The sequence below is a fragment of the Takifugu rubripes genome, chromosome 22 (assembly GCF_901000725.2).
Source record: "Takifugu rubripes chromosome 22, fTakRub1.2, whole genome shotgun sequence".
In the NCBI taxonomy this organism is placed as follows: Eukaryota; Metazoa; Chordata; class Actinopteri; order Tetraodontiformes; family Tetraodontidae; genus Takifugu; species Takifugu rubripes.
In genome coordinates, this window is record NC_042306.1 from 6,978,604 (window position 1) to 7,004,140 (window position 25,537).

Here is a 25,537-nt window from a genome sequence, read left to right on the forward strand (position 1 = left end):
GGTATTTCATTGTTTAGTATCTTTGTTACGAAGGTATTCTCATAATGAAAATAGGTTTTTTTTGCAATAATAATAATAAATGAGGAGTTCACATTAAATCTATGGCTCACTGACATTGTTTCAACACAGAGGTAATCAACTGCTGTACAAAATCCCCCCCCCCCCCCCCCCCCCCCACCATTAAATACAGAAAACCAATCTGTACAAATTAAGTTAATCAATGCATCAATCCATTTTTATCATCCTCTTCCTCCTCCTCCTCATTGTGTAGATAGTATATAGAAGCGCCAAATAAAATATCATAGCTGGTGCCATAAAAACTAAACAATAAAATATGACAGTGTTCAGAAATGTTGTGTTTCAAAGTGCCAGATTAGACATTCTACTTTTTAAAAACATAAAATAAATGTGTAAATGAACTAATCTGAGAATGGATAGTGATCTGATCTATCAAATTTCTAAGGAAACACAGGAAATTGCTGCCAAAAGAAGAAAGCAGTACATAACAGACCAATAATTACCCACTGGGTGTTAATGACGCTTTTTGTACCAACTTGTGGACGCTTTGAAATCTCATTCTCTTTATTAGTAGTGACATCTGGTGGCAAACTGACATTAAAACAACTCTGGGAGCTGCACGTCACCCTTCAGCCTTTCTTACACTTCTACATGCTGTAATAAGTCTGTAGAAGGAGGAGGATAAGGTTGAATCCCTTTGGGACAAAACACATTCTAATCCAGGGGTAAGATTAAAAATAATAAAACTCCAGAAAACATTGCACAACCAAACATCAAGACATCAAAGGATAAATATTCCATTTTATCTCATTCCATACTTTTAGCTGTTTGCACTACATAGAATATCTCTGAAATCTTTCATAATAGTATTGCTGTAATGTAAATAAGTGATTTTTAGGGACAGATCATCTGTGGATGAGGTAATATTAGGATAAATGAGCCTATCATCAGTGCATGGATAGCGATCAGACAAATACGGCAGCTATAGCCATTCATTCCTCTTTTGAAGTTATGGCTATCAGAAGCTGCATCAGTTAAACTGGAGCCCCCTGGATCACTGTGAGCTTTGTCTTATTCACAAACAATGCAAGAAAAAAATCATTCTTTCAACACTGTTTCATAGTGGCTTTTATAAAAATGTATATCGTGTTATTTTAAGATCATATCAAGTATATTATACTTGGTAGGAGATGGAAAAGGAGGAAAAAAAATCAGCCACCACTTTAACACTCAGTCTTCATGCATTTGCACATAACCTGATTATTCTGGACTGTAATGACCATGTGTATATGTGTGTAGGATTCTCCATCACCTCTGTACGTGTACGTTTGTTTAAAAATGGCCTACAGAAAAAGCCAACATCAGCCAAAGGGAAAGGCAGGTTCTGACCAGTCTGGTTCCAATCTCATACTGCACCAAACACTAGAAAATCCACATTTACTCAGAAAGAGTGTGATATGTTTTAAAAAGGTTACGCAAACAGTTCAGCTGTTTTTTTTTTCGAGTACTGAAAAGCTACCACATGGATTCTGATACTGATAATAACTACTAGTAACAACTGGTAATAACTGGACAGCCTTGTTATTTACAATTTTTGTGCATTAAATAATTATTTGAAAACTTTGCTGTTTGATGGAAAGGTGATGATCAGTCCCCATCCACACAAATAGGTTACAGTTCAAACTAAAAAACAAATTCATGTGTGCTTATGTAGAGGCCTCTTTAGATTTGAAATTGAAATTTAATGAAGAGGTTCAGCAAGGGTGGTCCATTTTGGTGATGTATTTGCTCAGATGTAACATTGCTTGATGAATTATGACTACCAACCAGTGTTAGTTTAGTTTAATAAACTAACACTTAATCCCCCCAAAAACAACAAAAAAAATCTGGCTGCTAATCATGTGTACCTGATGTGCGCATTGATCTGTGTCTGTGTGTGTGTGTGTGTGTGTGTGTGTGTGTGTGTATTATGGGTGAGGTGTGGGTGGGTGGGGGTTGTGTTCAGCAATGCTGTTAACTGTACAGGGTGGCTCTAACATGCCTTCCCCTGCATTTTACTGCTGATAAGGCTAATATTGTAATATCGCCGTGTCTCTATGTAAAAGTCATTTGGGAAACATGAACATATTAGTTTGGACCTCCAGAATATGATTCTCTAAAACCAAATTTGACCTCTGTGTATTAAAAATATGTATATATTGTTTGCACCAAAATACTGTACTGTGGTGTGGACGACCATACATATCCGTGCTGTGTATGGCGTCTCTTGCGTGTTACTGTATCCCCAGGACATCCTCATAGCCTGGTCTGAGCCTCAGGAATGTAGATCTCAATGCTGTCAGCACTCTCTGTGGCTGAGTTTTGCCTTACAGATGCAGCTCTCTTGGCAGCCATCAGGCGTTTTCTCGCCTCTTGCCGTTGTTTCTCTGAGCTTTCCAGTGAGCGGTCTCTGACCAGAGGGGGGTGGTGGTGGGGACCCTTGGGTGGCTTTTTTGCCACTGAAGGAGGAAGTGGCCTCTCCTGGTAGGGAGATGATGTTAAGGGAGTAAGGCAGAACAATTTAATGAAAAAAGATACTTTTGTTCATGCGACTTGGATTGCTTTATGATCACCTAAACCTTTGTGCTTATAATGTAGGAGGCTCCATCTTTTATTCAAAATATAAATAAAATAGATAATTTACATGATTCTACTCCATGGTAAAAGCGTGTTCCAGACAAGACACAAATGATTATCCCTCACATAAAAGGAAACAAGAGCAAACAACTGCAATATCTGTTTTACACTTCACTTAAATAACATGGGATTATATAGATGATTAGATTAGTGCACTTAGTGCAAATGTGCCAGTCAGGTCTCTTATAATTACCTTTTAACATTTGTCTCCTCCACTGCAATTTAGAAATTTTCAACTTTTAGATTCCTGTTTTTAGTTAAGTGGCGTTTAACCAACACCCATGGCTATGAAATTCCCTAAAAAGAAATTTAAAGAACTGTAGGCAGTAAAAACTTTTGTATTTTGGTCTTTTGCTGATTTTAAGAGCAGAACCATTTTTTCCAGTAAAGAAGATATTGCTCTGGGTCTAACATGAGCTCTGAAGCTTTTTAAGTGAAAGGAGCCTTTCACTACATTTATTCATATACTTTCCTCACAAGGCTGTTTTTTTTATTATTTGCTTCATTAAATGCAGTATTGGACTTAATGTCATCCAATTCTCATTCCATTTATAATATCAATTATTATTATTTTTACTAAATGGCACTGATTAATATTTAATAACATTTATCTCTCTTGTTTATCTATAATAAATTGGTTCTGCAGCCACAATTACACATCCCAAAAAGGTAACTGCATTTGTTGGTCGGTTGGTCAGTTGGTCATTAGGAAGGAATGAAGGAAGGAAGGAAGGAATGAATGAATGAATGGATGAATGAATGAATGAATGAAGGAAGGAAGGAAGGAAGGAAGGAAGGAAGGAAGGAAGGAAGGGAGGGAGGAAGGGAGGAAGAGTCAAAAGTGTGAAGAAATGGATAGAATGACAAACAACGGCGCAGGGTACCAAGCCCCTGTGGTGCTGTTGGCATTGCAGTGATGCTGTTTGATGTGTGGTGGATTGTGGGGGCCTTCACTGTCAACACAAAAAAGCACAAGGAAAAATACAACAAATAAGAAAGCCAGCAGAGTCATCCAACACAGTGATGCAAAGCCACAACAGACATTATTATGGCAGGTGTGTGATTTACAGATACAGTAAAACACTTGCAAATGCAACTGTATCTGCATGAGACACACCCTGACAGTCAAGCTCCAGCAGTGAATACTCAATGTTGCCTAAGACATTGTTGTGACAATGTTGTAGGAGAGATTAATGATGGACTTCATTAGAACAATGTAGAGAAACATATTTAATAAACAGCCAGGCCGATAGTATTGTTTAGTGCTGACTGTTAACTATCTTCAAGGATCAAGGATTTTTATTTTCATGCCATCACATTGCACACATGCTGCATCAGATGGTCCAAAATGAAGCACCCAAGTCACAATTAATAAAGCACAAAATAAGGCACATGAGCAATTCACAAAATAAAGTATAAAAACATAATACATGCAACAATATATGTATATACCAGATGCTATTATCAGAAGTATCCATTCCCAAACAATAAATACAGAAAATTTGATTCTTTGATTCTTCCTTTGATTGGTGCATTTTGACTGATTAACCATGATTCAGATTAAGGAGTAAATGAATTGATTACATCTTTAACTAATCATCGGTTGCATTTTGCTTGATTCACTTGTATTGTGATAACATTTTAATTCATTGTGCCATGGATACTGAAATAAAATTAAATGTGTCCAAATCTGTCAGTTTTTCTTGTGTAAGGTTGTTATTTGACTTCAGGTTGTGTGTTTATCCTTGTCCTGAGCCTCTCTTGTCTCTGTCTCTATATTGGTCTCAACCTTTTTGCTTCCTCCATCCTAAAATCTGAGGTTTTGATGCCACCAGATAGGCCAAAAAGGTCTATCAATAGGACTATGTCTATGGTTCCTGTCCTTGCAAAACTCTTTAGCATGCTCCACTGTGATGACTGTGGATGTATGAATTCTCTATTGTGTCCACTGGGATGTCTCTTTTCAATTGCAGCATTGGTAATTGGTCAACCCTGTTTTCAGGAGGTGAATGTTCCTGGCATCTTGCTCAGTGAGCCTGCCAACTCCAGGTACTTTATATAGAAAAGCAATAGAATGGAGGTGTTGCAAGGGCCTGTGTGGCTACCAGAAGGTGTAGCAGCACTCAGTCACATAAAGGCTGTAGGCCTTAGTGGCCAAAATTATTACTGTTGTGGCTGTTAGGCTGTGTTCCATGTCAGCAAGGTCAAACCCTTAAGGAGAGTTCTCTGGTCTGCTCCCAGATGCCAACCACATTCGTGCTTTTGGACTGTGCTATGGTGTCATAAGAGACAACCAATGCAATTACCCTCCAGGGGTGGCTGGGGATGACCTTGGGATAACTTAAGGCTCGCCACATGGTTAGCAGTTAATTGTTAATCTTGTCATTGGCCACCAGGGAAAAGTACCATGAAGAGCTGCCAGTTAGTGTCATGATTTTTTTTTTGTGGGTCGGTTGTGTCTTAAGCCATGTCTGGTGTTTCTCCTGTCTCTGGTCTCTCTCTCGCTCTCTGAACTTTCTCCCTCCTTCTTCACCTAATCTCATGATCTTGATTGCCTGCATCTCTGTCCAGCATTCCAGCCTTGTGTTTCTTGTGTTCTTTATTTCCTGTGTTTAGCTTGATAAAATCCCCATCAGTGGACTCTCAACTGGGTTGTATGCATATTGTTCCATGAAGTTTATTTGTTTAGTATCTAAGTCATACACATTAATTACAGTATTATAATGTAGAAAAAGATCTGTGTATTTGAAAGTTCCAAGGTTCTGAATAATAATAATAATAATAATAATAATAATAATAATAATAATAACAATCATCATCTTGTCAGGCCCACCCCTCGATGAGTCTCCATTTCATCACAGGGCCCGATATGAGCAATTGTGGGTTTGGTACCTTGCTCAAAAGTACCTGGGCAATGCTCTGAAGGTGTTCTGGTACCTCTCCCTACTACCAGAACACCTTCCATGTTTTGTCTGCCCTGGGGCTCAACCAAAGAACACTCCACTTCTTAGCCCAGTTCCCAGCAGACTGAGCTACTGCCACCACCCCTAATAATAATAGTTATTATTATTATTATTATTATTATTATTATTATTATTATTATTATTATTGTTGTTGTTGTAAATCCAATTTAGAATTAACAAAGTCTGTTTGCTCCACGGCAGGCAATAAAATGTGTTTTGCTTACCTTTTTGGCCATTGCTGGGCCTTTTTTTAAGCCTTAATTATTGAGCAGTTGATGAAACACATACAGAGCGATTCTATAAAGTATCGTGTCTAAAACAACAATACATTTAATAGGGAAATACATTAAGTAGAAAGCATGTAATGACCATGGTAAATGGAAGTTAATTTAAGAATTAGGGGGAAATGTCAGTGAAACAGAGCAACAGAATTACAAGATGCTTCTTGCAAATACAGTCACTAAGTCAACCTTAACCCTCATCTCCAACCCTAAGACTTTTATAGCCGCCGTATGAATTTGGACTGAGCAATAGTTCACATCACTGATATCATAGTGTTGTAGTTTTATTGAGATTATACCATGACTAATAATTTCATTAGCTATGTCATAAAGACAGGTATGGACAGACTGCTTCAAGTTAGAGGCTATTCCACCTACATATTTATGGCTCAAAGCACTGAACATTTTTTAATTCAAAGCAAAGTGACAAAAGTGACCCCTAGCCTACTAATAGCACATGTATATTAATATATAGTTTGAAATAACCTCTGAAGTCTGAGTAGGGCTGTTTTGCCAACAAAAAAACGTTAATTTACCATTTGAGGTCTCTGCTTCTGTTCACAACTTCACTGAACACACAGCTTCATTACTCTCAAGCTGATGTAGTTTCTGTCTTCTTGCCAAAACTTAATTATGTGTACTAAAAATCTTACTGTTGTCAACAATGTCCTGACATTACTCAGTGTTTAATAGTGATGGAATGAAATTGAAGGAGTTACCTTTCTTTCCGGTGGATCAACCGGTCTCCAGTTGTTGGCTCTGAGCTGGTGAAGCTCATCAAACTTAAGACTGATGTTCTCAATTGACAGCTGAATCATATCCCAGAAACCAGCAAGGTCAGAGGCTATGGGACGAGGGTGTGCATTGGGGTTCTACAAGAAGGTGAAAGCCACAAAGATTTTAAATTCAAGCTTAATTTTTTTATAATAAATGTAGAGCAGAAATGTACAGCATAGTTTGTTTAGAGAATACACAGCAATAATACTTGCAAAATCCACATGAAAATGATAGCACATAGCCGTAATGTCTAACTGAGACCTGGCTTCAGGAGGAGGAGTATGTTAGCTTAAATGAATCTACTCCTCCTACCCATCTTAATTATCATATTCCTCGCGTTACTGGTTAAGGAGGGGGAGTGGCAGCAATCTATCACTCCAAGTTATTAATTAATCCTAGACCAAAACATGGTTCCAGTTCATTTGAAAGCCTGATTCTTGGCATCACCAATCTGAACCGGAGGACAGAAAAGCCACTTTTGTTTGTAGTTGTATATCGGCTCCCTGCTGGACCACATTCAGAGTTCCTATCTGAGTTCTCTGATTTCTTATCTGACTTGGTCCTTAGAACAGATAAAGTCATTATTATTGGAGACTTTAACATCCATGTAGATGTTGTAAATGACTGTCATACCCTGCTCCAGCCCATGGACTCAGTTCTTTTCCACTCCCCTGCTCACACCACACCCTCTGATCACATACCTGCTCTCAGTCACTGATCACACACCTGCCCTCACTCACTGATCACACACCTGCCCTCACTCATCAATCAGTTCACCTACCAGTATATATTCTCCAGCCTCACACTCACTCGGTGCCAGATTGTCTTTGCTATGCATGACCTTCCAGCGTTTACCTGCCTGTCTTCCCGGAATCGACCCTGCCTGTTTACGACCTGCCTGTTCTGCCTGACCTCCGGTAAATTAACTCTGTCTTCTGTCTTGACCACGAGCTCAGCCAGTCTCCCTCTGGATTGTTTGCCTGATTCTGCCTGCCTCCCGGTTACTGACTTTTTGCCTGCCTCGACCAAGTCCACTGCCCCGCCCTCAAACTGTTCTTTGTTTGCCAGATTACAGTTAATAAACCTGTTAACGGATCATCAGTTTATTGCCTGTTTTGTACTGCACTTGGGTCCATACCATACCCGTCACAGTACAATCTGGCCAATCATGGACCCAGCAGAACCACCGTCACCACGGGATCGGTTTGAGAGAATTGAGGGAGTACTCATGCTTCGTGAGCAGCGGTTGGAGGAGGCGGCTGCCCATGCCCGACAAGCTGCGGAGGCCCAAGCCAGGGCCATCACAGCCCTCACTGCTCAACTGCAACAGCTGACCTCCACCCTTTCCTCTCCAGAGGCCACTGTCTCTGCACCAGCACCTCCACCTCCTGCTCCCGTTCCAGCGCTGCCGAGGATGATATCAGAACCCCGGCTGGGGGCCCCAGAGCGCTACAATGGGGATCCCAAGCTCTGTCGTCCCTTCCTGACTTCCGGTTCCCTGCTCTTCAGTCTGCAGCCACACACATTTGCCACTGAGGGAGCCAAGGTGGCATACGTCATCAGCAACCTGACAGGAAGAGCTCTCCTCTGGGGAACTGCAGAGTGGGAGAGGCAGACTCCTGCCTGTGCTTCATTCCAGGCCTTCACGGAGGAGTCTTCGGGCTGGGAGCTACGGGTCCAGATGGCACTTCGGAGCTCCTCTCCATACGGCAGGGGAATCAGTCCGTGGCAGATTACTCCATCGACTTCCGGACCAAGGCTCGTCAGAGTGACTGGAACCTGGCTGCACTCCGGGATGCCTTTCTGCATGGTTTAGCAGAGTATATCAAGGACGAACTGGTTTCTTACCCTCTACCTGCCACACTGGATGAACTCATCAAACTCAGCACTCGACTGGATCTCCGTGTCAGGGCCCGGAGAACAGAAAGGAGACAGAACCCCGCACCTTCCACGGCAGCTCACCGCCTGGATTTCCCCCCCGCTTCGGCCCCTGTTCCTGCTGACACAGAACCGATGCAACTGGGTCGCACCAGACTCACAGCAGAGGAGCGTCAGTGTCGCCAGATGGGGAATCTCTGTATGTACTGCGGGCAATATGGACATTTTATCTCTGTCCGTTAAAAGGCAGAGCTCACCAGTGAATGAGGAAGTCCTGGTGAGTCATGTGGGAGTGAAATCTTCCTCACAGATTAAACGCCCCCTCTTTCTAGCCAAGCTTCTTCTCGCCGATGGCTCTCACACCCTGGCCACCTTCATTGACTCTGGTTCCGATGGCAATATTATGGACGAGGGCTTGGCTATGCAACTCGGGCTGGAGAGGATTCCCCTCAACCCACCAATTCCTGCCAGGGCCCTGGATGGTCATCTCCTGGGAACGGTTGCCCACCAGACTGCCCCTGTTCACATGCTGATTTCTGGTAACCATCATGAGACCATCCAGTTTCTTCTCCTGCCCTCATCCAAGATCCCTCTGATCCTGGGCTTTCCTTGGCTCCGCAAACACAACCCGCATGTCGACTGGACCACAGCCACTATTCCCAGCTGAAGCGGCTTCTGCCACCAGGTCTGCCTTCGGGATACATCAATGCCGCGCCAGACTACGCTCCCCAGCACCTGCCTGGACCTGGCCAGAGTCCCTGCTGAGTACCACGACCTCAGGGAGGTGTTCAGTAAAACCCGAGCTACCTCGCTGCCCCCCCACCGCCCTTACGACTGCGGTATTGATCTGAAGCCTGGCACGTCACCTCCTAAGGGGCGCCTCTACTCTCTGTCTGGTCCAGAGCGGGAGGCCATGGAGGGCTATATTAATGACTCCCTGGCTGCAGGAATCATACGCCCTTCTTCATCCCCTGCAGGGGCAGGATTCTTCTTTGTGGACAAGAAGGACAAGACTCTGCGCCCTTGCATCGATTACCAGGGTCTCAACGACATCACAGTCAAGAACTGGTACCCCCTACCACTCATTTCCTCTGCCTATGAGCTACTTCAAGGGGCCAAGATCTTCACCAAGCTTGACCTTCGTAATGCCTACCACCTCGTACACATCAGGGAGGGGGACGAGTGGAAGACGGCCTTCAACACCCCCACAGGACATTACTAGTATTTGGTGATGCCATTCGGTCTCACCAATGCCCCCGCTGTCTTCCAAGCCTTGGTGAATGATGTCCTCCGGGACATGATCAACAAATGTGTTTGTCTACTTGGACGACATTCTTATCTTCTCCACCTGCCTTGAGGATCACATTCACCATGTCAGGACGGTGTTGCAGCGTCTCCTGGAGAATTCGCTGTTCGTCAAGGTTGAGAAATGCGAGTTCCACACCCAGTCGGTGGCCTTTCTTGGCTACATTGTGGTCGAGGGACGCTTGGAGATGGATCCTGCTAAGGTGGAGGCGGTAAAGTCCTGGCCAGTTCCGGAGACCCGTAAGCAACTACAGCGTTTCCTGGGTTTTGCAAACTTTTAGCGACGCTTCATCCGGAACTATAGCTCCATTGTTGCTCCCCTCACCATGTTGACCTCCCCCAAGAGTCCCTTCCGCTGGTCCCACGCTGCAGACTCTGCTTTCCAGACCCTGAAGAACCGCTTCAGCTCAGCACCCATCCTCCAGGTCCCGGAGATTGAACGACAGTTCGTTGTGGAGGTGGATGCTTCCGATGTTGGAGTGGGTGCAGTCCTGTCTCAGCGAGCAGCAGGTGACCAGAAACTCCATCCATGTGCTTTCTTCTCTCGGCGTCTTTCACCGGCCGAGAGAAATTACGACATTGGCAATCGGGAGCTTCTGGCTGTCAAGCTGGCCCTAGAGGAGTGGCGACACTGGCTTGAGGGGGACTAAGCAGCCCTTCTTAGTTTGGACAGATCACAAAAACCTGGAATACATCCGGACCGCTAAGAGGCTCAACTCCCGACAGGCACGATGGGCCCTCTTCTTCACCAGGTTTGATTTCTCCCTCTCCTACAGACCCGGCTCCCGCAATGTCAAACCAGACGCGTTGTCACGCCAGTTTCAGGGAGAGGGGGATGAATCCATCCCTGCAGACACCATTCTACCGTCTCCTTGTGTTGTCGCATCCCTGACGTGGGAGATCGAGGAGAGGGTGAGAACCTCTACAGAGGGGGAGGCTGGTCCCAGTGCTTGCCCCCCCAGATCGCCTGCATGTGCCTGCAACCCTAAGGACAGAAGTGCTCCAGTGGGCTCATGCCTCTAGGTTTTCTTGTCATCCGGGGATCCAGAGAACCTGTGACGTCCTCCAGCAACGCTTCTGGTGGCCCTCGTTAGAGGAGGACACCCGGAAATATGTCAACGCCTGCCCTACCTGCAACCAGAACAAGTCTTATCGTCAGGCCCCATCCGGTCTTCTACAGCCACTTCCTGTGCCGCATCGTCCCTGGTCACACATTTCTTTAGACTTTGTCACTGGTCTGCCACCATCTGAGGGGAAGACGGCCATACTTACAATCATGGATCGCTTCTCCAAGATGGCTCACTTCGTCCCCTTACCCAAGCTCCCATCAGCTAAAGAGACTGCCCAACTACTCCTCGACCACGTCTTCCGTCTCCATGGAATTCCTGTGGATGTGGTCTCAGACAGGGGACCCCAGTTCTCTTCCGTGTTCTGGCAGGAGTTCTGCAGATTGCTGGGAGCCACGCTGGGAGTCTGTCATCAGGGTTCCATCCTCAATCCAATGGTCAGACTGAAAGGGTGAACCAACAAATGGAAACAGCCCTTCGGTGTACTGTGTCCCAGAATCCATCTTCCTGGTCCCAGCAGCTGTTGTGGGTGGAATATGCTCACAACACTTTGACAAGCTCTGCCACAGGCCTGTCTCCTTTTCAGTGTGCCTATGGGTATCAGCCACCCCTCTTCCCAGCCCTGGAGAAGGAGGCCTCTTGCCCTTCAGTTCAAGCCTTCCTCCATCGCTGTCATCGGACCTGGGCCCGAGCTAGAGCCTCCCTCCTGAAGACTGCTGGCCGCTACTCCTCTGCTGCCAACCGTCGTCGTTCCCAAGCTCCAGAATATCAGGTGGGCCAGAAGGTCTGGCTCTCCACCCGGGATCTTCCACTGCCGGTGGAGTCCAACAAGCTGGCTCCCAAGTTCATTGAACCATTCCCCGTCGAAAGAGTCATCAATCCGGTGGCAGTCAGGCTCAAGCTTCCCCGGTCCATGAGGGTTCACCCAACCTTCCATGTGTCCAAGGTCAAGCCTGTCCGAGAGAGCCCTCTGATGCCTGCTGCTCCTTCACCGCCTCCTCCTCGCTTCATTGATGGGGGACTCACCTATGCTGTGCGCCGCATCATCCGCTCCCGTGTTCATGGCAGGGGCCTTCAGTATCTCGTTGACTGGGAGGGGTATGGCCCAGAAGAGAGATCTTGGGTTCCTGCTCGTCACATTTTGGACCGACAGCTCCTCCGTGACTTTCATCGGCAGAATCCAGATCAGCCCTCTCACGACATGATCGGGGGCTTCCCTCGTCGAGGGGTGCGTGCTGTCGGCCCTACTGCTGCTCCAGCTCCTGAGCCAGAGGAGGATTCCCGGTCGCAGACACGAGATCTGCAGGTGACCTTGTCCTCCTCTCAGGAATTCTAACCCGCCTTCCAGTTTCCCCCTCCTCCCACCCTGGCTCATGGGACTTTTTGGGGACGTCGGGAGCTGTCCCTTGAGGGGGGGGGTTCTGTCACACCCTGCTCCAGCCCATGGACTCAGTTCTTTTCCACTCCCCTGCTCACACCACACCCTCTGATCACACACCTGCTCTCACTCACTGATCACACACCTGCCCTCACTCACTGATCACACACCTTCCCTCACTCAACTGTTCTTTGTTTGCCAGATTACAGTTAATAAACCTGTTAACGGATCATCAGTTTATTGCCTAAGTTTAAGGAAGTGATCCATGTGCTGATCCCAGGACCACCGTGTGCTTCTCCAGGGATCAATCATTATAATCTTAGCCCTGCAGAGGTTGACTCTATTGCTGAAGGTGCAGCAACCTCACTGAGAATAACGCTTGTGTGAATCACGGTGTGCCACGTGGTATAATTCACATATTAGGACCCTCAAGCAGAAAGTGCGCAGACTAGAAAGGAAGTGGTATTCTTGTAAAATGGATAGCTATCATGTAGTCTGGAAAGACTGTCTGGTAGTTTACAAAAATGCCCTCTGTAAGGCTAGAACAGCTTATTTTTCTTCTTGAAGAAAGAATTGAAGAAAACAAGAACAATCCCAGGTTTCTTCTCAGCACTGTGGCCAAAGAATCTCAGTGTTTTAGATCCACGCATCCCTTCTTCCCTTAGTGGTGAAGACTTCATGAGCTTCTTCACTGGTAAAGTTCTAGCTATCAGAGAAAAAGCTAACCAGGCCATCCCAACAACTGGATCATCACCAGATGTGCTGACTGTGGGAACATACAGGGTCTCCAACGAGCCCTTAAACTCCTTCACCCCTATATATTTTTCTGAGGCGTCTTCGCTAATTCAGAAATCCAAGTCCACCACGTGTCTTTTAGAGCCCATCCCAACACACCTGTTGAAGGATGTTTTACCATTGATAGGCAGCTCTATCCTGGACCAGATCAATGGTTCTTTAGTGACAGGTTATGTACCCCGGTCCTACAAGGTGGCAGTGATTAAGCCGTTGCTTAAAAAACCATCACTGGATCCGGATGTACTAGCAAATTATAGGCCTATATCCAACCTTCCTTTTATCTCTAAAATTCTTGAGACGGTTGTGGTGACTCAGTTACTGGAGGACCTGCAGAGAAACAGCCTGTTTGAGATGTTTTCAGGCTTTAGAGCTCATCACAGTACAGAAACAGCACTTCTCAAGGTTACTAATGGTCTTCTTACAGCTTCAGATCATAGAGTAGTTTCTATGCTGGTTCTGCTGGACCTCAGTGCTGCTTTTCATACAGTTGATCACAGCATCCTGTTACAGAGACTGGAACATGTGATTGGGATTAAAGGGACAGCACTACACTAGTTGAGATTGTATTTATCAGATAGATACCAGTTTGCTCATGTCCATGGCGTTCCCTCTTCATACAGCAGGGTTAGCCATGGAGTTCTACAAGGTTCTGTACTTGGACCACTCCTTTTCACCTTGTACATGTTTCTCTCAGGAAACATTATTCGGCAGCATGGGATAAATTTTCATTGTTATGCTGATGACACTCAGCTATATTTATCCATGAAAGCAGAGGAGACAGAGCAGTTAGTGAAGCTTCAGACCTGTCTTAAAGACATAAAGTCTTGGATGTCTTTAAATTTCCTTCTCCTTAATTCAGGAAAAACAGAGGTCATGGTGTTTGGTCCTGAACCTCTCAGGGATAGATTAGATCACATGATCACTCTAGATGGTATCTCATTAACATCTAGTCTCTCTGTGAGGAATCTTGGAGTAACTTTTGATCAAAATCTCTGCTTCAACTCACACATTAAAACCGTCTCTAGAAGTGCCTTTTTTCACCTGAGGAACATCACAAAGATCAGGAAACTACTGACGCGACATGATGCTGAAAAGTTAGTCCATGCATTTGTTACTTCCAGGCTGGACTATTGTAATTCTTTATTATCAGGGTGTCCAAACAACTCTTTAAGAAGCCTCCAGGTGATCCAAAATGCCACAGCTAGAGTTCTGACAGGTATTGACAAAAGAGATCACAATACTCCTATACTGGTGTCTCTTCATTGGCTGCCCATTAAATTTAGAATAATTTTTAAAATCCTTCTTCTGACCTACAAGGTCCTCAGAGGCTTAGCTCCATCCTACCTGGAGGAGCTAGTGATACCTTATGAGCCCAATAGACCGCTCCGCTCTCAGAATGCTGGTCTACTTGTGGTCCCCAGAGTCTCTAGAGGTAAAATGGGGGGCCAAGCATTTAGCTACCAGGCCCCCTTGCTGTGGAACCATCTCCCTGTCCAGGTACGGGAGGCTGACTCCATCTCTGCTTTTAAGATTAGGCTTAAAATTGTCACTAATTCTGTCGTTGTAGTTATTATCCTAGACAGACAAATTATCATACTTAGGGGGTCGTCTAATCATTAGGTTAACATCTTAGTTATGCTGCTATAGGCCGAGACTGCCGGGGTCCAGATACATGATCACCTGACGGACCTCTGTCACCCCACTGGGTCATGGTTTCCTCTCCTCTCCTCTCCTCTACCCGGCCATCAGCAGGAGAGTTCCCCAACATGAGCCTGGTCCTGCTCAAGGTTTCTTTCTGTTAAAGGGGAGTTTTTCCTTGCCACTGTTGCTTGTTTGGTGTTAGGCCCTTGGATTCTGTAAAGCACCTAGAAACATAGTTGCCAATCTATACATGGAGAAGGTGGAATCCCAGGCCCTGACATCCTTCACAGGAACTGCGCCAAGCCACTGGTTCAGGTATGTGGATGACACCTGGGTCAAAATTCGAACACAAGAATTGGAAGCGTTCTCCGATCACCTCAACAAAACAGACGAGCATGTAAAATTCACCCGGGAAGATGTAAAAGGAAACAGTCTGGCCTTTCTGGACTGCGCAGTCAAGATCACTGAGGACAGAAATCTCACCATCGAAGTCTACAGAAAACCTACACATACCGACCAGTACCTTCAGTTTGACTCTCACTACCCACTGGAACACAAGCTGGGAGTGATCAGAACTCTTCAACACCGGGCCAGAGAAATACCCACCACATCCCAAGGCAGAAAGAAGGAACAGGACCACATTAAGACAGCCCTCAAAACATGTGGCTACCCAGACTGGGCCTTCACCAAAACCTCAAGAAAGCCAGACCCCAGCAAAGGAGAGGAGGAGAGAAACAAACGCTGCAGCGTTTCCATCCCCTACCTGTCTGGAGTCTCGGAGAAGTTTAGGAGGATCCTCCAGAAACACGACATACCGGTTCAGTTCAAACCCAGCAACACTCTCAGACAGAGGTTAGTACACCCGAAGGACAAGACACCAAGACACAAACAAAGTAATGTTGTTTATGCTGTACAGTGCCAGGAGAAATGCAAGGAACTGTACATTGGGGAAACCAAACAACCTCTCCACAGAAGAATGGCACAACACAGATGCGCCACCTCTTCGGGTCAAGATTCAGCAGTCCACTTACACCTAAAGGAGAGTGGGCACTCCTTCGAGGACAACCAAGTAAGAATACTGGCCAGAGAAGACCGCTGGTTTGAAAGGGGGGTCAAGGAAGCTATCCATGTTAAATTGGAAAAACCATCCTTAAGCAGAGGTGGTGGCCTGAGGCACTTCCTATCACCCACATACAATGCAGTTCTCCACTCCTTCCAACAGAAAAACAAACATTCACACCATTCCAGGAGACCCAGTGACTCACCATGTGATCCAGCAGACAAAGGGGAGACACCTCAACAGAAACTAGGTGAACGACCCGACCAACGACCCTGCTAATGACTCTCAGGTGACCACCCAGATCATTAGCATGCAGATGGTCCACAGGGGCTATATATTTTCAAGCTCTCTCCCCAGCGAGTTCAGAACTGAAGAAGCCTTCTGGATAGAAGGCGAAACGTCTTCAAGAGAAGAAACCCAGTCCAGTTGACATAGAAAACTATCTTGGACACCTAGAAACAGTTTTGATTGTAAAAGACACTATATAAATAAAGATTGATTGATTGATTAATTGATAATGTTGTTTTTGTTGGTGTCTTTAAGATGACGGATTTAATTATGAGCCACAGTTCGAGAGTCCATTGGGATTGATGGGACTACACTGCCATCGTCTGGTGTAATGAGGTATGGGGCTTGTTCACTTTATATACTTACGGTTTGAGAAAACTCTGTGCCTTTTGAGGTAACCACAGCAGTAATTGTCCACTACGTGAGGACGTGACAGTCCAATACTGGAATAGCTTACAATACTGTGCAAGCAGCTTCTTCATTGACACTGTTGTAGTATTCAAGATATTTTTTTACTGACAGTCTTTAAATAAAAGATTATGTCAAACCAAAATTGTTATTGTATGTGATTTACTTGTGGAATCTATTTTAATAAGATCTATGCAGCAGAAACATCATCTTAGACCAAAAATTTAATGTAGATTTAAATGTATTCAATATGTTGATATCCTTGATAGCCTTAATGTTTTCACTTCGCATCTGTCAATGAACTATAATCTGGAAAGTTGTTACTAGTTTAGCTTAGAGAGCAGCAAGTGTTTCAAATTTCAATTCTGAAACCAGATTATCAGAAATATACATCAGGACATTGATGGGTGAAGCAGTTTAAAGTAAAGTATAAAACTTCTTCAGGTGAGCACTGTCACAAAGAAATGATTACATGTTTTGTGAGAGACAGTAAAATTTACTCACCAAATTCTCTTCACATAGTTCTCTGAACTGTTGAAACTTTTGGGAGATTAGAAGTTGAGCACTTCCAACAGCACTCCTCATCTTCCCAAGGACTACAAGGACAAACACCAGTGCATCCTTCAGTAATCAGATTGTAATCAAATATTTAACATTTAAAGCATAGTTTCAATAATGAAAACAATCTAATTTTCTGACATAGTGTTACACACTTCCTGTAAAGATGTACACTATATAGTACACTGAGCACATTGAGGCTTCTTTATATTTGACATAATGTAGCAAACTTAAATATAAGTAATTTCTGTAACCCACCTAAGTAAACTTGATTAACATAATAAAACTTACTGTCTTCAGGAAGGGCATTCTCCCGCTGGTCAAGCTCCATTTGTCGACACCAGCCCTCCATACGGTCGCTCTCAGCTTGGAGCAGTTTGAGAAACCAGCGTCCATCTCTCTGACACACTGATCTCTGCACCACCTGTCAACCATATTTCAGAACAGTAGAGGCCATGGTCTATATATTAAACTATACTACTGTATATATAATATTTAGTAATTGTTAACTAAAAGTGGGGATTTGACAATAAACTCAGTACATGTATAAATCTCTACTTTGTTCAACTGTACCAAAGATGACGATGATCATGAAGTTTCAGTTAAAAGCAAACTAGTATGAAGCCTTGGGAAGACTTGAATTGGATTTGATTTGCCCTCTTTAAGAACCTGCATTGCCCCAGTATATATTTAAACCAAATGTCTTGGTCACTTGTGGAAACACTGGCGCGTCTGTGAATAATGTTTCTGGGATGACCGGTGCATTCATATTAAACTGAACTGCTAATGACTAATTTGATGCACACCTCCAGAATAGCAGAACTGCTGACATTGACATCCATTGGGTCATCTGTTATACTGTCTATCCATGGGTCTGGAGGGGGGAGGATAGATGGGTCAAATCCAACATCCTCATAGTCATCTGAGGCACAGGCATGGTAGTGGTTCCCTGAGCCTTGGATACTGACAGTTGAGGTGGCAGCGTCACGAGAATATTGTCGAGAGAGGACACCAGATGGCAGTATTTCCATATCGGTATCTGGGGAATCCAGAGGGGTGCCCAGCAGGTCCGGTATGTCTAGATCTGCCTAAATGGGGGGGAAACCCAAAAAATCTCAAAGCTTTTTACCTGACTTTTACAGGTAGATCAGGGGTAACTGAAAAGTACCTAATTGGTGTTAGTCACTATTCATGAGTAAAAGGTTTTAAGGTTAAAAGGTTAATTTTTTTAAATTAAAGTACCTGTACAGCAGCTGTAACACTGTTGGAGCGCTGGCACCGACGATACCTGATGACAAAGAGGAGACGCTAAACAACAAGAACTCCATTATTTATTATTATGTACAATATCACAATTTAAACAGAAACATGTTTGGATTCATGCAAAATGGAGTTCAGATGTCTTACTGTATATTTAAATTAGTAAATGGGTATTATATACCAGATTATAGGAGGGTCCAGCCATGTTCATAAACAAATATAGATCTTATCTGACAGAGGAGGCTAATTATATGAGCCCCCAAAGCATCTACTACCCCTCTAAACATGTACTTATTTTACAATAAGCACAATGTTGTACATATTGTAACTAATATTTCACAAGCTTCCTGTAATGAGAATTTAAGAAACACACCTTGCATTAAAAATGCTGAATGTTGTGGATATAATTACTTTGATTTTTTTAATGTTTTGATATACATGTTAAATGTATTCTAAGATATTTTAGGGCAAACCTGTCACGTCATGGTGATTTTTTTTGTTGCGACTCCCTCTTTTATTTTGAAAAGTAACTCTCCTTTCCTTACAGGTCACTTGCTTTTCCCTCATGCGTCACCTGCCTGATTATCCTATCTGATTCCTGATTCAGTCCACCTGTTCCCAAATGCCCTTGCCTACCGTCTGTCTTTGTTCGTCCTGTGGAAGTGTTTTGTCCTGTTTTGTATGCCAGCATTTGTCGTTTCATGCCATAAGTCTTTTCTTGCTGCTGTTGTGTGATTCCATTTTTTCATTGCAAGTTTTGTAATTTTGTTTCGGAATTGTACATATCCTCAATTTCAAAAGCCATTTTTGTTTGCTTCCTTTGGTAGTGATTATTTTCAGATGGAGTACATTAGAATTTTTTTAGACCCTCCATACTGAAGAAGCCCATTTTAATTCTTCCGAGAGTCAAGCGTAAATTTTTTATTATCCTCCAGTCTGGAGCATTTTTGGTTTTTAGTTTAACATTTTATTTTTCCTCTTTAAGGAGTGATTTTGATTTGGATAAGCTTTTGGACTTTTCATTTTTTCCTCCATCAGGAGTGATCTTTATTTTAGTGTTTAAGTGTTGCAGCCTGTTTACTTCCTCACTTTGTAGAGATGTGGGGAATCAATAAATGGAAAAGTGCCACTAAAGTGAAACTTAGGAGCATTATGGATTTTGTCCTGTCTTGAAACCAACTCTGAGTTGGTTTGGCCATGTAGCCAGGATGGTGTTTTGTATACATCCAACCCTGGAAACACTTTTGGATGTCCCCAGAGCGGCTGAGAAGAGGAATATCTGGGCCTCCCTGCTGAGGCTGGTACTCCCATGACCCAAATAAGCAGTTTGAAGAAAATTGTCATCAAGAGCCCAATACTAATTTTTCTTGTATACTTTAAAATATCGCTTCAATTTGGGAAATGGAAAATGCCATTCAGTTGTATTTTATTTCCCTGTTGTATAATTTAATTGCTGTAAGCCTTTTTAGGCCCTTAATTTTCCTTAAAATATTCTATCTATTTTTTTTACAAATATGAATTACCTTCCTACCTACAGGAAGGGCATTTAATCTACCACCAGGTTCTTGCCAATCATCTTAAAGATAACTATTTCCAAAATTAGTTTTCCACTGGAAATATTTTGTGGTTTGTGTGGACTAGTACAACCAAGAACTGAATGAAATTATAAATGGAATGCTCTGAGGTAAACCGCTCTTTGTCACTGCAAGAGAGTTCAGAGAAAAGGGCCTAATGAATATGAAGTTTATCACATTAGAACCTTTAAAGTGGAGATGTTACATAATCCCATATTCAAATTGAATCCCACGAATGAAAAAACAATAATATCTAAGAGGACACTCTTCTGCCAGTTTATTCATTATTACATTTAAACTAATGACCCCAAAATATTTACAGTTGGCCTTGAGAAGAAAATTACCCTCTGTGATCCTCAACTTGCACCCCTACAGATGTGAACTTGGAGGGATCTTCAGGATCGGGGATTTCCTCTGGACCATCCACCTAAGGGAGTAACGTTTCACAGTATCATCAGACTGTAGAACTATCAACTTAAGCCTTGCTGCCTACAACTAAAACTGCAAGACAAACGTTCAGTTGTTGAAACAGCTAAACCTTCTTGTTGGGCTTGATGTTTTGTCACCTGTCACATTTGCTGCTTCGTACACCATCCATGTAGATCTGGGGTCTGTCTAATGTTTCTGCCTTGTAAAATCAAGCTTCTTGCTCTATATTTTGGTCATAGAAAAATATAATTCTTTCATATAAAATAAAATAATTTATGAAGTGTTAAAAAATGGTGATTTTTAAAATTATTTATTTAATTATTTTATGTTTTAATCCAGTCTATTGATATTGCCTGGTATTTTGTAATGCTGAAATATGCTCTGGATCAAGTCCACTCTTTGCTGGTCGGCTGCAGTTATACATGAGCATCAAATGGCTCCGAAAACTATCTGCCTGATTTGTGGAATAACAAATATGGACTAACCAAATATGGACTATACTTCCAGTACAGACGATCTCCACCTATGACACAATTTGTGTTTGCTCATCTAAAGTATTCAAAAACCTACACACCCTACCACTCCTGATTTTCATTCTCCTCCTCTGTGACCAACTACTTCCTGTAAATTATTTTTCTTTTTTCAATACTAAAATAACCAAGATGCATTGTGTTAGGTTTAAGACTTTCTTGTTGACCCCCTTACCTGCTATACTAGTTTCCAACAACTCTTTCACAAAACTAAGGTTCTCCTTGTAAAGGCTAATCACTCCACCATGGCCAAATCAGACTGTTTTTCCAGCTTAACATCCACAAAAGTCCCTCACACAGTTATCCGTAAAAACCGTAAAATCCGGAAAAAAAAAAAATTCTGTCCAGACTTGTATTTCATGTGATTTTATGAACAAAACTTTCTTCTTCTTGTCATTATTGTAATACATTATTATTATTATTATTATTATTATTATTATTATTACTAGTAGTAGTAGTAGTAGTAGTAGTAGTAGTAGTAGTAGTATCACTCTGATATCACTATTTCTTCAGGGCAAACGGAATTGATTATCAGTCACTTGGTCTCTGTCTGTCTTCATCATTATTTTCTACCTGTTAGTACCTGAATACCTATGGAGAGACATTTGCCCTTCCTGAGTGCATCTTTTCGATAATCATCCTGGTAGTCTTCAACAGCTGGCCTCCTGCTCAGCACCGAAGGTTTGGGGGGGCTGACAGTCATGGTGCTACTACTGACATGTTGACTGGCTGGTCCATGAACCTACACAGAAACAACAGGGATTTGTTGGCATTGTTGGAAAAACCACATTTACAGAAATGAGTTTATTTCGTTATGATCTGTTATGGATAAATTACAGAAAAGCTCACCTGTGCATTAGCAGCTTCTATGGCAGCTGTTAATGCTTTCATGCTGTCAATGCTCTCTGTTGAGTTGCTGAGTCTGGACTGAATGGTCATATCACCTCGGGGTCCTTCCTCCTCCATGTATGCATCCTGGACAAATGGAGAAATAGGGGAAGAGAGTTGTTAATCCACGACTCTGGATCTCTAATAAAACTATCCTGAAACTGTTTTCAATCTCTTGATACTGAACAAAACAACAGTGACATTTAATTCCAAATTGCTATGTGCTGTTTTAATATGCTGAGAGCTTTTCTTTTAAAAAATTAAAATGTAATGTGGTTTGTGTCAAGTAAGATTTATTTGTGTTAACCTAAAAAGATCAAAACAGCTCCCTTATGTTAAAATTTTTCTTCATCTACACTGTAAATAATTTTATACATTTCACAGTATAGATAGGAGGGTGCTTTGAAATTAATTGAACTATGGGGATAGTGCTTACCTGTACAAATTCCAAATTGGCTAAAATCTGCAGTAGGTCTGCTGCTTTCTTTGTAAGGTCACATGATTCATGAAGACTCATTTTAAGACTAGGCAAAAACAGACCTACTGAAAATTGATCCTATGTGATTGGAAATATACTGTTACTGGATCCCCTCCCTGGGCTGCCACCTTATCGTGGTGGAGGGGTTTGCGTGTCCCAATGATCCCAGGAGCTCCGTTGTCTGGGGCTATATGCCCCTGGTAGGGCCACCCATGGCAAACAGGTCCTAGGTGAGGGACCAGACAAAGCGTAGCCCAGGACCCCCTAATGATGCTAAACAACTTTGGTGCCAAGTTTCCCTTGCCCGGATGCGGGTCACCGGGGCCCCCTCCTGGAGCCAGGCCTGGGGGTGGGGCACATTGGCGAGCGCCTGGTGGCCGGACCTCTGCCCATGGAGTCCGGCCGGGCGCAGCCCGAAGAGGCAACATGGAACCCCCTTCCCGTGGGCTCACCACCTGCAGGAGGGGCCAAGGGGGTCGGGTGCATTGTGTTTTGGGTAGCAGCCGGAGGCAGGGACCTTGGCGGTCTGATTCCCGGCTGCACAAACTGGCTCTAGGGACATGGAATGTCACCTCTCTGGTGGGAAAGGAGCCTGAGTTGGTGCGCGAGGTTGAGAAGTTCCGACTAGATATAGTTGGCCTCACCTCGACGCACGGCAAGGGCTCCGGAACCAGTCTTCTTGAGAGGGGTTGGACTCTCTACCACTCTGGAGTTGCCGATGGCGAGAGGCGACGGGCAGGGGTGGCAATTCTGGTTGCTCCCCAGCTCAGTGCCTGTGTATTGGAGTTTACCCCGGTGGATGAGAGGGTAGCCTCCCTTCGCCTTCGGGTGGGGGGACGGATCCTGACTGTTGTTTGTGCCTATGGTCCAAACAGCAGTTCAGTGTATCCACCCTTTTTGGAGTCCTTAGAGGGAGTGCTGGAGAGTGCCCCTTCTGGGGGCTCCCTCGTCCTCCTGGGTGACTTCAATGCCCACGTTGGCAATGACAGTGTGACCTGGAGAGGTGTGATTGGGAAGAACGGCCCCCCTGATCTGAACCCGAGTGGTGTTTTGTTATTGGACTTCTGTGCTCGTCTCAGATTGTCCATAACGAACACCTTGTTCAGACATAAAGGCGTCCACATGTGCACTTGGCACCAGGACGCCTTAGGCCGCAGATCGAAGATCGACTTTGTGGTTGTGTCATCGGATTTGCGGCCACATGTACTGGACACTCGGGTGAAGAGAGGGGCGGAGCTGTCAACTGATCACCACCTGGTGGTGAGTTGGCTCCGATGGTGGGGAAGGATGCCGGACAGACCTGGCAGGCCCAAACGTGTTGTGAGGGTCTGCTGGGAACGCCTGGCAGAGTCCCCTGTCAGAAGAAGCTTCAACTCACGCCTCCGGGAGAGCTTTGACCATGTCCCGGGGGAGGAGGGGGGCATTGAGTCCGAGTGGACCGTGTTCCGTGCCTCCATTGTTGAGGCAGCTGACCGGTGCTGTGGCCGCAAGGTGGTTGGTGCCTGTCGTGGCGGCAATGCCCGAACCCGCTGGTGGACACCAGCGGTGAGGGATGCCGTCAAGCTGAAGGCGTCGTATCAGGCCTTACTGGCCTGTGGGACTCCTGAGGCAGCAGATGGGTACCGGCGTGCCAAGCGGAGTGCAGCTACGGCGGTTGCCGAGGCAAAAACTCGGGCATGGGAAGAGTTCGGTGAGGCCATGGAGAACGACTTTCGGACGGCCTCGAAAAGGTTCTGGACCACAATCCAGCGTCTGAGGAGGGGAAAGCAGTGCACTGTCAACACTGTGTATAGTGGTGATGGTGTGCTGCTGACCTCAACTCGGGATGTTGTGGATCGGTGGAAGGAATACTTCGAGGACCTCCTCAATCCCACCAACACGCCTTCCAGTGAGGAAGTAGGGCCTGGGGACCTGGAGATGGGCTCTCGTATCTCCGGGGCTGAAGTTGCCGAGGTAGTTAAAAAACTCCTCGGTGGCAAGGCCCCGGGGGTGGATGAGATCCGCCCAGAGTCCCTTAAGGCTCTGGATGTTGTAGGGCTGTCGTGGTTGACTCGACTCTGCAACATCGCGTGGACATCGGGGGCAGTGCCGCTGGATTGGCAGACCGGGGTGGTAGTCCCTCTTTTTAAGAAGGGGGACCGGAGGGTGTGTTCCAACTATAGGGGGATCACACTCCTCAGCCTCCCTGGTAAGGTCTATTCAGGGGTACTGGAGAGGAGGGCCCGCCGGATAGTCGAACCTCGGATTCAGGAGGAGCAATGTGGTTTTCGTCCTGGGCGTGGAACAGTGGACCAGCTCTACACCCTCAGCAGGGTCTTCGAGGGTGCATGGGAGTTTGCCCAACCAGTCCACATGTGTTTTGTGGACTTGGAGAAGGCATTCGACCTTGTCCCTCGGGGGGTCCTGTGGGGGGTCGGGCCCGCTGATACGGGCTGTCCGCTCCCTGTACGATCGGTGCCAGAGTTTGGTCCGAATTGCTGGCAGTAAGTCGAACTCGTTTCCGGTGAGGGTTGGCCTCCGCCAGGGCTGCCCTTTGTCACCGATTCTGTTCATAATTTTTATGGACAGAATTTCTAGGTGCAGTCATGGTGTTGAGGGGATCTGGTTTGGTGACCTCAGGATCGCGTCTCTGCTTTTTGCGGATGATGTGGTCCTGTTGGCTTCATCGGCCCGTGACCTCCAACTATCACTGGATCGGTTCGCCGCCGCCTGTGAAGCGGCTGGGATGAGAATCAGCACCTCCAAATCCGAGGCCATGGTTCTCGACCGGAAAAAGGTGGAGTGCCTTCTCCGGGTAAAGGAGGAGATCCTGCCCCAAGTGGAGGAGTTTAAGTACCTCGGGGTCTTGTTCACGAGTGGGGGAAGAATGGAGCGGGAGATCGACAGGCGGATCGGTGTGGCGTCCACAGTAATGCGGACTCTGCACCGGTCCGTTGTGGTGAAGAGAGAGCTGAGCCGAAAGGCGAAGCTCTCGATTTACCGGTCGATCTTCGTTCCTACCCTCACCTATGGTCATGAGCTTTGGGTCATGACCGAAAGAACAAGATCACGGGTACAAGCGGCTGAAATGAGCTTCCTCCGTAGGGTGGCTGGGCTCTCCCTTAGAGATAGGGTGAGAAGCTCTGCCATCCGGGAGGAGCTCGGAGTAGAGTCGCTGCTCCTCCGCGTTGAGAGGAGCCAGATGGGGTGGCTTGGGCATCTAGTCAGGATGCCCCCTGGACGCCTCCCTGGTGAGGTGTTCAGGGCATGTCCCTCCGGTAGGAGACCCCCGGGGAGACCCAGGAC

General features: G+C 45.0%; 1 protein-coding gene across 4 annotated transcripts in view; it reads right to left on the bottom strand.

Moving 5' to 3' along the window:
• Positions 1 to 197: 197 nt before the first annotated feature.
• LOC101066834 (disks large-associated protein 1-like) overlaps positions 198 to 25,537 on the bottom strand; it is a 60,686-nt gene continuing 35,346 nt past the window's right edge. For all 4 annotated transcript variants that reach the window (XM_029830404.1, XM_029830405.1, XM_029830406.1 and 1 more), the window contains 9 exons: positions 21,736 to 21,861; positions 21,470 to 21,628; positions 20,272 to 20,354; positions 18,336 to 18,381; positions 17,900 to 18,181; positions 17,385 to 17,517; positions 17,040 to 17,131; positions 6,658 to 6,810; positions 198 to 2,538 (listed from right to left, as the gene is read on the bottom strand). In XM_029830404.1, the coding sequence (XP_029686264.1) occupies positions 2,314 to 2,538; positions 6,658 to 6,810; positions 17,040 to 17,131; positions 17,385 to 17,517; positions 17,900 to 18,181; positions 18,336 to 18,381; positions 20,272 to 20,354; positions 21,470 to 21,628; positions 21,736 to 21,861 (1,299 nt within the window). In that variant the 3' untranslated portion in view covers positions 198 to 2,313. The remainder of the gene's footprint in view (positions 2,539 to 6,657; positions 6,811 to 17,039; positions 17,132 to 17,384; positions 17,518 to 17,899; positions 18,182 to 18,335; positions 18,382 to 20,271; positions 20,355 to 21,469; positions 21,629 to 21,735; positions 21,862 to 25,537) is intronic.